At 42.8% G+C, this 12,152-nt stretch overlaps 1 protein-coding gene across 1 annotated transcript in view; it reads right to left on the bottom strand.

Annotated features, from left to right (window-relative positions):
- Positions 1-12,152, bottom strand: part of necab1 (N-terminal EF-hand calcium binding protein 1) — a 388,139-nt gene that overhangs the window by 252,980 nt on the left and 123,007 nt on the right. Inside the window, exon 5 of the mRNA XM_070876240.1 lies at positions 1,930-2,027. Within this exon, the coding sequence (XP_070732341.1) occupies positions 1,930-2,027 (98 nt within the window). The remainder of the gene's footprint in view (positions 1-1,929; positions 2,028-12,152) is intronic.

Here is a 12,152-nt window from a genome sequence, read left to right as displayed (position 1 = left end):
GGAGGAACTGAAGGAAATCCTTATTAGTCAGGAAATTGCGTTAGGGAAATTGATGGGAATGAAGGCCAATAAATCCCCGGGGTCTGATAGTCTGCATCCCAGAGTACTTAAGGAAGTGGCCCTAGAAATAGTGGCTGCATTGGTGATCATTTTCCAATGTCTATCGACTCTGGGTCAGTTCCTATGGACTGGAGGGTAGCTAATGTAACAACACTTATTAAAAAAGGAGGGCGAGAGAAAACAGGGAATTATAGACCGGTTAGCCTGACATCGGTAGTGGGTAAAATGTTGGAATCAATTATTAAAGATGAAATAGCAGCGCATTTGGAAAGCAGTGACAGGATTGGTCCAAGTCAGCATGGATTTATGAAAGGGAAATCATGCTTGACAAATCTTCTAGAATTTTTTGAGGATGTAACTAGTAGAGTGGACAAGGGAGAACCAATGGATGTGGTGTATTTGGACTTTCAAAAGCTTTTTGACAAGGTCCCACACAAGAGATTGGTATGCAAAATGAAAGCACATGGTATTGGGGGTAATGTATTGATGTGGATAGAGAACTGGTTGGCAGACAGGAAGCAGAGAGTCGGGATAAATGGGTCCTTTTCAGAATGGCAGGCAGTGACTAGTCGGGTGCTGCAGGGCTAAGTGCTGGGACCCCAGTTATTTACAATATACATCAATGATTTAGATGAAGGAATTGAGTGTACTATCTCCAAGTTTGCAGATGATACTAAGCTGGGTGGTGGTGTGAGCTGTGAGGAGGATGCTAAGAGGCTGCAGGTTGACTTGGACAGGTTAGGTGAATGGGCAAATGCATGGCAAATTCAGTATAATGTGGATAAATGTGAGGTTATCCACTTTGGTGGCAAAAACACGAAGGCAGAATATTATCTGAATTATGGCAGTTTAGGAAAAGGGGAGGTGCAACGAGACCTGGGTGTCATGGTACATCAGTCATTGAAAGTTGGCATGCAGGTATAGCAGGCGGTGAAGAAGGCAAATGGCATGTTGGCCTGCATAGCTCGGGGATTTGAGTATAGGAGCAGGGAGGTCTTACTGCAGTTGTACAGGGCCTTGGTGAAGCCTCACCTAGTTTTGGTCTCCTAATCTGAGGAAGGACGTTCTTGTTATTGAGGGAGTGCAGCGAAGGTTCACCAGACTGATTCCCGGGATGGCAAGACTGACATATGAGGAGAGACTGGATTGACTGGGCCTGTATTCACTGGAGTTTAGAAGAATGAGAGGGGATCTCATAGAAACATATAAAATTCTGACGGAACTGGAAAGGTTAGATGCAGGAAGAATGTTCCCGATGTTGACGAAGCCCAGAACCAGGGGTCAAGTCTAAGAATATGGGGTAAGCTATTTAGGACCGAGATGAGGAGAAACTTCTTCACTCAGAGAATTGTGAATCTGTGGAATTCTCTACCGCAGAGAGTTGTTGAGGCCAGTTAGTTAGATATATTCAAGAGAGAGTTAGATATGGCCCTTACAGCTAAAGGGGTCAAAGGGGTATGGAGAGAAAGTGGGAAAGGGGTACTGAGGTGAATGATCAGCCATGATCTTATTGAATGGTGAGCCATGATCTTATTGAATGGTGGTGCAGGCTCAAAGGGCCGAATGGCCTACTCCTGCACCTATTTTCTATGTTTCTATTTTTCTATAAACTTCCAGTGAGGTATCTCACTCTATGGGAGTGCAGACCAAAGAACCGGTTGTAGAGATTAGCACACCCTAATTACAGTGCTTCTGATGTTATAGTCATCATTTTATAGCCATCATCAATCCCAAATGTTCTTGCAATTTTGGAGCTGTAGTTCCACACTCTCCAAAATGGCATAAGATTTTGCATTTAAAAGTCTCCTTCACCTATTTCATCAAATATCTTTAAATAATAAATATAAAATGTTATGCAGTTGTACTCACTTTCTTTGTTTTGTCCATTGCCTTTAATATAGAAATATTCAAATCCTCCAGCGCTGCCAATACATTCTCATACTCTCCGAAGTGTTGAGAAAAGTACTCTGGAAAAAAATGCGTGGTTTTCATTTAGACAACAAACCAGTACAGCACTGCAATGTTTCCAGCCTTCTATCTGTGTACAAAGGCCATTTGTTTCAGTTCTGTTCTCATTGCAAAATACTTTACAGGCAGCAGAACACTTCTACCTCAAAACAAACCATACACTGCTTGCTCAATCATTTTTTAAAGGCATTTGCATCAGAAATATCTATGGTTCAATCTGTTCTGCTGTTTCTTTGAATTGTTTATACAAGTGTGAAAATGAACTGAGAAGACACATTGTTCAACTAAATTTCTTATATTTTTAAAAAAATTCTGTAGCAATAAATGCATCCTTTTATTTTTCTAAATGTAGTGGAATAAAAACGATCTTCTATTCCATACCCTTTGCCTATTTTGATCTTTTGCATTCAGCTACAGCAGAGAAGTTGAGGACCATTTCAATCTGGTGACAGTATCATTAATACAGGTTATGAGGTGCTGCTGTTACAAAAATAAGAACATACGAACAATGACAGACCTTCTGCTCCATCAAGCCTGTCCCACACAGTGGCAATACCTTATGTATTACAATAGATACACTATATATACACTCCACCCCACCCGAAGCCATGGGATCTCCTGGGAGAGGCAAAAAACAGTTAAAAAACCCAGGCCAGTTTGGGGGGAAAAAATCTAGGAAATTGTTCTCTGATAGATTTTTAACCAATAAGGAAATTAAGGGTTACGGGGAGCAGGCGGGTAAGTGGAGCTGAGTCCATGGCCAGATCAGCCATGATCTTGTTGAATGGCGGAGCAGGCTCGAGGGGCATGATGGCCTACTCCTGTTCCTAATTCTTATGTTCTTATGTACCCATCTAGGTGATCAAAACTAGTCCAGGAGATCACTCTGATGCTGAATTTCCTGCAGTAACTACCTTCTAAGAGGTGATCTCCGCCCCAGCCCGAAACAGGTCCAGCTCTCGCTTGAAGGAATCCAGCAAATCAGCATCCACCGCACGAGATGGCAGCCTGTTCCAGAGGTCAAATAAACTCTGGGAAAATAACCACCTCCTGACATCTAACCTAGATCCAGCCTCATACCACTAAAATTTGTGACCACTGGTCCTCCATAACCTCTTTAATTGAAACAAACTGTTAAATGGAACACAGTATCTTACACAGTAACTTCATTATCTTATAAACCTCAATCAGGTTCCCCCATAGTTTACATTTCTCTTGTGTAGAGCTCCAGCTCTTTTAGCCTATCTTGATAACTAAGATGCTTTAAACTGGGAATTATACTAGTTGCCCTCTTCTGTACCTTTGCCAAAGCTTCATTATAACCCACCATGTGAGGACACCGAAACTGGACACAGTATTCTGAGTGAGGCCTGGCTAAGGTCATGTACAAGGACAAAATAGTATGCCTTGTCTTGTATTCAATTATGCTATGGATACACTTCAACACCCTATTTGCTCTAGTTACTGCTTCACGACATTGCTCATGTACCTTTAAAGATATATGCACTAGAATGCCCAAATCTTTTTCTATCTCCACCTTCTTTAATGCTTTTCCTTGAAGAGTGTATGAATGTTGAGCATTTGACCTACCCACATCCATAATACTGCACTTATCCAACTTATACATCATTGGCCAGTCATGAGCCCAATAAGATAGCATGGAAAGGCATTGGCTGAACAAGCCTATTGTTTCCACAAAGCACATACAATTCTCTCCACCATGAACTCAACCCAACCTGTTTTAACACCTGAGGAAGGGCTCTGCAAGTTTCTTCCTGTCCTGCCTCAAGGTAAATTAGGCAAGGCTCTGGATACTTCAAGCTTTCATCTTGGATAGTCTTAAAAGAATTGGCTGCAGAGATAGTGGATGCATTGGTTGTAATCTATCAAAATTCCCTGGATTCTGGAGAGGTCCCAGTAGATTGAAAAACTGCAAATGTAATGCCTCTATTTAAAAAAGGAGGCTGACAGAAAGCAGAAATATATAGACCAGTTAGTCTAACATCTGTCGTTGGGAAAATGTTGGAGTCCATTATTAAGGTAGCAATAGCAGGACATTTGGAAAAGCATAATAAAGTCAAGCAGAATCAACATGGTTTTATGAAAGGGAAATAATGTTTGACAAATTTGCTGAAGTTCTTTGAGGATGTAACGAGCAGGGTGGATAAAGGGGGAACCAGTGGATGTGGTGTATTTGGATTTCCAGAAGGCATTCGATAAGGTGCCACATAAAAGGTTACTACACAAGATAAAAGCTCACGGGATTGGGGGTAATATTTTAGCATAGATAGTGGATTGGCTAACTAACAGAAAACAGAGAATTGGGATGAATGGGTCATTTTCCGGTTGACAAACAGTAACTAGTGGGGTGCTAAAGGAATCAGTGCTGGGGCCTCAACTATTTACAATCTGTATGAATGATTTGGATGAAGGGACCGAGTGTAATATAGCCAAGTTTGCTGATGATAGAAAGATGGGTGGAAAGGAAGTTGTGAGGAGGACACAAACAATCTGCAAAGGGATATTGACAGGCTAAGTGAGTGGACAAACATTTGGCAGATGGAGTATAATGCAGGAAAATGTGAGGTTATCCATTTTGTCATGAAAAATAAAAAAGCAAATTATTACTTAAACGGAGAGAAACTACAAATAACTGCAGTACAGAGGGACATGGGGGTCCTTGTGCATGAAACACAAAAAGTTAGTATGCAGGTACAGCAACTAATCAGGAAGGCAAATGGAATGTTGGCTTTTATTGCAAGAGGGATGGAGTATAAAAACAGAGAAGTCCTGCTACAAGTGTACAGGGTTCTGGTGAGGCCACACCTATAGTACTGCATACAGTTTTGGCCTCCTTATTTAAGAAAGGATATACTTGAATGGATGCAATTCAGAGAAGGTTTACTAGACAAATTCTGGAGATGAAGGGGTTGTGAGGTCATCCACCTTGGAAAAAAAAACAGTAAAAGGGAATATTATTTGAATGGGGAGAAATTACAACAAGCTGCAGTGCAGAGGGACCTGGGGTCCTTGTGCATGAATCCCAAAAAGTTAGTTTGCAGGTGCAGCAGGTAATCAGGAAGGCGAATGGAATGTTGGCCTTCATTGCGAGAGGGATGGAGTACAAAAGCAGGGAGGTCCTGCTGCAACTGTACAGGGTATTGGTGAGGCCGCACCTGGAGTACTGCGTGCAGTTTTGGTCACCTTACTTCAGGAAGGATATACTAGCTTTGGAGGGGGTACAGAGACGATTCACTAGGCTGATTCCGGAGATGAGGGGGTTACCTTATGATGATAGATTGAGTACACTGGGTCTTTACTCGTTGGAGTTCAGAAGGATGAGGGGTGATCTTATAGAAACATTTTAAATAATGAAAGCGATAGACAAGATAGAGGCAAAGAGGTTGTTTCCACTGGTCGGGGAGACTAGAACTAGGGGGCACAGCCAATTTAAAACCGAGTTGAGAAGGAATTTCTTCTCCCAGAAGGTTATGAATCTGTGGAATTCTCTGTCCAAGGAAGCAGTTGAGGCTAGCTCATTGAATGCATTAAAATCACAGATAGACAGATTTTTAACCAATAAGGGAATTAAGGGTTATGGGGAGCGGACGGGTAAGTGGAGCTGAGTCCACGGCCAGATCAGCCATGATCTTGTTGAATGATGGAGCAGGCTTGAGGGGCTAGATGGCCTACTCCTGTTCCTAATTCTTATGTTCTTATGTCTTATGAAGAAAGGATGAATAGGTTGGGCCTGTACTCATTGGAGTTTAGAAGAACGAGAGGTGATCTTATTGAAACATATAAGATGCTGAGGGGGCTCGACAAGGTAGATGCAGAGAGGCTGTTTCCACTCGTGGATAATCTAGAACGAGGAGGCATAGTTTAAGAATAAGGGGTCGCTCATTTAAAACTGAGATGAGGAATTTCTTCTCTCAGAGAGTCGTAAATCTGTGGAATTCTCGGCCCCAGAGAGCTGTGGTGGCATGGTCATTGAACATATTTAAGGCGGAGATAGACAAATATTTGAGTGATAAGGAGTGAAGGGTTATGGGGAGCGGGCAGGGAAGTGGAGCTGAGCCCAAGATCAGATCAGCCATGATATTACTAAATGGTGGAGCAGGCTCGAGGGGCCAAATGGCCTGCTCCAAATGCTTATGTTATGTTCTTATGCAACACGTTTGGGAGATGAATTTCTTCTTAATGCACTGAAAGTGTATTATATTAGAATTTGTTTTTTTTCCTCCACTTTCAGCATACCCGCAGGAATACCCAGCTCTTTCACTGAGGTTGATTGCATTACGGCAGAAGTGCAGCAGTTCAAGACTTCCAGCCGAAATTGTGCACTGCCCAAAATTGCAGGTATAGTCAGGGTAGCTTGCCTGCAAATATGCAACAAAGACCCAGGACCTAGCAGAAAATTGAAACAGCAGGCTGCCATTGTGGGATCAATTACAATGGTCTCTGAACATTTATGGTACACCAAAGAAGCCAAATAAAATTGGAATGCACCCATAAATCTATGTAATAATGTTGTTGAGCCACTTGAGCCATTCTGAAAAGGGAGGGTGAATAGCCAGTTGTCGTGGTGCATATAGGTACCAACAATATAGGTAAAAAAACAGGATGAGATCCTACGAGTCGAATTTAGGAAGCTAGGAGTTAAATTAAAATGTAGGACCTCAAAAGTAGTAATCTCAGGATTGCTACCAGTGCCACGTGCTAGTCAGAGTAGGAATCGCAGGATAGCTCAGATGAATACGTGGCTTGAGCAGTGGTGCAGAAGGGAGGGATATAAATTCCTGGGACATTGGAACCGGTTCTGGGGGAGGTGGGACCAGTACAAACCGGACAGTCTGCACCTGGGCAGGACCAGAACCAATGTCCTCGGGGGTGTGTTTGCTAGTGATGTTGGGGAGGCGTTAAACAAATGTGGCAGGGGAATGGGAACCTATGCAGGGAGACAGAGGGAAATAAAATGGAGTCAGAAGCAAAAGATAGAAAGGAGAATAGTAAAAGGGGAGCGCAGAGAAACCTAAGGCAAAAAACAAAAAGGGCCACATAACAGGAAAATTCTAAAGGGGCAAAGTGTGTTAAAAAAACAAGCCTGAAGGCTCTGTTCCTCAATGCGAGGAGTATTCGGAATAAAGTGGCCGAATTAACTGCGCAGATAGCAGTTAACGGGTGTGATGTAATTGGCATCACGGAGACATGGCTCCAGGGTGACCAAGGCTGGGAACTCAACATCCAAGGGTATTCAACATTTAGGAAGGGTAGACAGAAAGGAAAAGGAGATGGGATGGCGTTGCTGGTTAAAGAGGAAATTAATGCATTAGTAAGGAGGGACATTAGCCTGGATGATGTGGAATCGGTATGGATGGAGCTGCGGAATTCCAAAGGGCAGAAAACGCTAGTGGGAGTTGTGTACAGACCACCAAACAGCAGCAGTGAGGTTGGGGACAGCATCAAACAAGAAATAAGGGATGTGTGCAATAAAGGTACAGCAATTATCATGGGCGACTTAATCTACATATTGATTGGGCTAACCAAACTGGTAGCAATGCGGTGGAGGAGGATTTCCTGGAGTGTATTAGGGATGGTTTCCTGGATCAATATGTCGAGGAACCAACTAGAGAGCTGGACATCCTAGACTGGGTGATGTGTAATGAGAAGGGACTAATTAGCAATCTAGTTGTGCGAGGCCCCTTGGGGAAGAGTGACCATAATATGATAGAATTCTTTATTAAGATGGAGAGTGACACAATTAATTCGGAAACTAGGGTCCTGAACTTAAGGAAAGGTAACTTTGACTGTCTGAGGTGTGAATTGGCTAGAATAGACTGGCAAAGGATACTTAAAGAGTTGACGGTGGATAAGCAATGGCAAACATTTAAAGATCACATGCATGAACTTCAGCAATTGTACATCCCTGTCTGGAGTAAGAATAAAATGGCGAAGGTGGCTCAACCATGGCTAACAAGGGAAATTAAGGGTAGTGTTAAAGCCAAGGAAGAGGCATATAATTTGACTAGAAAAAGCTACAAACCTGAGGACTGGGAGACATTTAGAATTCAACAGAGGAAGACTAAGCGTTTAATTAAGAGGGGGATAATAGAGTATGAAAGGCAGCTTGCAGGGAACATAAAAACTGACTGCAAAAGTTTCTATAAATAAGTGAAGAGAAAAAGATTAGTGAAGACAAACGTAGGTCCCTTGCAGTCGGATTCAGGTGAATTTATAATGGGGAACAAAGAAATGTCAGACCAATTGAACAAATACTTTGGTTCTGTCATCACGAAGGAAGACACAAATAACCTTCCGAATGTAATAGGGGACAATGGGTCTAGTGAGAAGGAGGAACTTAAGAATATCCTTATCAGGTAGGAAATTGTGTTAGGGAAATTCATGGGATTGAAGGCTGATAAATCCCCGGGGCCTGATAGTCTGCATCCCAGAGTACTTAAGGAAGTGGCCCTAGAAATAGTGGCTGCATTGGTGATCATTTTCCAACAGTGTATCGACTCTGGATCAGTTCCTATGGACTGGAGGGTAGCTAATGTAACAACACTTTTTAAAAAAGGAGGGAGAGAGAAAATGGGTAATTATAGACCGGTTAGCCTGACATCAGTAGTGGGGAAAATGTTGGAATCAATCATTAAGGATGAAATAGCAGCGCATTTGGAAAGCAGTGACAGGATTGGACCAAGTCAGCATGGATTTATGAAAGGGAAATCATGCTTGACGAATCTTCTGAAATTTTTTGAGGATGTAACTAGCAGAGTGGACAAGGGAGAACCAGTGGATGTGGTGTATTTGGACTTTCAAAAGGCTTTTGACAAGGTCCCGCACAAGCGCATGGTATTGGGGGTAATGTACTGACGTGGATAGAGAACTGGTTGTCAGACAGGAAGCAGAGAGTCGGGATAAACGGATCCTTTTCAGAATGGCAGGCAGTGACTAGTGGAGTGCCGCAGGGCTCAATGCTGAGAACTCAGCTCTTTACAATATACATTAACGATTTGGATGAAGGAATTGAGTGTAATATCTCCAGGTTTGCAGACGACACTAAACGAGGTTGCGGTGTGAGCTGTGAGGAGGATGCTCAGAGGCTGCAGGGTGACTTGAACAGGTTAGGTGAGTGGGCAAATGCATGACAGATGCAGTATAATGTGGATAAATGTGAGGTTATCCATTTTGGGGGCAAAAACACGAAGGCAGAATATTATCTGGATGGCAGCAGATTTGGAAAATGGGAGGTGCAACGAGACTTGGGTGTAATGGTACATCAGTCATTGAAAGTTGGCATGCAGGTACAGAAGGCAAATGGTATGTTGGCCTTCATAGCTAGGGGATTTGAGTATAGGAGCAGGGAGGTTTTACTGCAGTTGTACAGGTCCTTGGTGAGCCTCACCTGGAATATTGTGTCCAGTTTTGGTCTCCTAATCTGAGGAAGGACATTCTTGCTATTGAGGGAGTGCAGCGAAAGTTCATCAGACTGATTCCAGGGATGGCTGGGCTGTCATATGAGGAGAGACTGGACCAACTGGGCCTTTATTCACTGGAGTTTAGAAGGATGAGAGGGGATCTCATAGAAACATATAAAATTCTGACGGGACTGGACAGGTTAGAAGCGGGAAGAATGTTCCCGATGTTGGGGAAGTCCAGAACCTGGGGACATAGTCTTAGGATAAGGGGTAGGCCATTTAGGACTAAGATGAGGAGAAACTTCTTTACTCAGAGAGTTGTTAACCTATGGAATTCCCTGCCGCCGAGAGTTGTTGATGCCAGTTCATTGGATATATTCAAGAGAGAGATATGGCCCTTACGGCTAAGGGGATCAAGGGGTATGGAGAGAAAGCAGGAAAGGGGTACTGAGGGAATGATCAGCCGTGCTCTTATTGAATGGCGCTGCAGGCTCGAAGGGCCGAATGGCCTACTCCTGCACCTATTTTCTATGTTTCTATATTTCTATGTTTAGCTGTTCCCCATGCACTAAGTTAGCTCAAGCAAAAGAACATAAGAACATAAGAAATAGGAGCAGGAGTAGGCAATACAACCCCTCAAGCCTGTTTCACCAATTAATACGATCATGCCTGATCCGATCATGGACTCAGGTCCACTTCCCTGCCCATTCCCCATAACCCCTTATTTCCTTATCGTTTAAAAAACTGTCTATTTCGGTTTTAAATTTATTCAATGTCCCAGCTTCCACAGCTCTCTGAGGCAGCGAATTCCACAGATTCACAACCCTCAGAGAAGAAATTTCTCCTCATCTGTGTTAAATGGGCGGCCCCTTATTCTAAGGTTATGTCCTCTAGTTCTAGTCTCCCCCATCAGTGGAAACATCCTCTCTGCATCCACCTTGTCAAGCCCCCTCATAATCTTATACGTTTCAATAAGATCACCTCTCATTCTTCTGAATTCCAATGAGTAGAGGCCCAACCGACTCAACCTTTCCTCATAAGTTAACCCCCTCATCTCCGGAATCAACCTAGTGAACCTTCTCTGAACTGCCTCCAAAGCAAGTATATCCTTTCATAAATATGGAAACCAAAACTGCACGCAGTATTCCAGGTGTGGCCTCACCAATACCCCGTATAACTGTAGCAAGACTTCCCTGCTTTTATACTCCATCCCCTTTGCAATAAAGGCCAAGATTCCATTGGCCTTCCTGATCACTTGCTGTACCTGCATACTATCCTTTTGTGTTTCATGCACAAGTACCCCCAGGTCCTGCACAAGTTGGCTGGTTCTCCTGTGTAGTGCCTACACCGCTAGTGGTTTTACTCTAATTGGCTCAGGAAAAATGTGGGAAATCTTATATAGCTGTAAATCTCTGCAGAAGCTCATAATGGTGAACATTTTGCTTTACACGTATAGAAATAAAATCATAGCCTGTGAAAAAACTACATTTTCAGGAATGTTGATTATTGTCCATTTCATATAGCACCTCAATAACAAGTATCACAGAATAGATTGTTAACAACATTAAAGTTCATGGGATTATCAGGACAATGGCACTGTAGATATAAAATTGACTAAGGGACAGAAAGCAGAGTGTAGTGGTGAACGCTTATTTTTCAGATTGAAATGAGGGAGACAGTCGTGTTCTGCAGGGGTCAGTATTAGGACTGCTACTCTTTTTGACACTGGGAAAATGACAAATCATTCAAATATTCCAATCCTTAAGCCAATTCCTGTGCTTAGTTCAAAAAGAATAATTTTGACACATCACAAATTATAAATGAACATGATTCTCAGGCATCTTTTCGACATCTTCAAGGGAATCATTTTAATCTAATCCACTGGGTGGGTCAGATCAGGCACCCGTTTTACAACACACCTATCGGAGCATAAAACAAGGCAGGTTGTAAAACAGGCATTTGACCTGAAGCTACCTGTTTCCTGCCAGGTGGGTTGGTCTAAAATGGCTATTTTGTATGGTAAAGATAAAATCACTCATATCACACTGGTAGCAGATTGAATGTCAACAGATGGAATACATTTTGTCAGTGCTATTAGTAAAATGCATGTGTACATAATCATTAATAATGCAAAATTAATGTGCTGGAAAACAACAGGACTGCAATCTATGGGGTTACACCAGGATGTGCCCACTGTCGAACTCTATAACTAACACCGCTGAAGTTTTTTCAGGTCTTTGGCAGTGTGGGAGAACTCTCGACTTAGGGAGTTCCCATCCACGGCCCCGCATCCCGATATTGATGGTCTTTAGTGCTGGATCGAGGCTGTTTCTATAAGCTATCCAGCTTTTAGAGCACATACTTTAGGCGGGGATGCTAGATCTTGACTGAACTCTCTTGCTCTTCTTCAAATAGTACTGTGGGATCTCTTACAACCACTCCAGCAGACAAACGGGCCTCAGTTTAACATTTCATCCAAAAGATAGCATCTCCAACAGTGCAATCCTCCCACAGCCATGTCTCTGGAGTGGGGCTTGAACCCACAAGATTCTGATTCAGAGATGAGAGTGCTACCATTGAACCAAGGCTGACACAGAGCCCTTAAAATAGCGAAACTTCGCAAGGTATTTTATGGGAGTCAGGATAGGGGAGAACAGAGTTAAGGTAGTGACCGAAGTTGTGGTCAAAGACACAGGATTGTAA

This window comes from Pristiophorus japonicus, chromosome 1 (genome assembly GCF_044704955.1).
Source record: "Pristiophorus japonicus isolate sPriJap1 chromosome 1, sPriJap1.hap1, whole genome shotgun sequence".
Taxonomy (NCBI): Eukaryota; Metazoa; Chordata; class Chondrichthyes; family Pristiophoridae; genus Pristiophorus; species Pristiophorus japonicus.
This window is presented reverse-complemented; position numbering and strand designations above follow the sequence as displayed.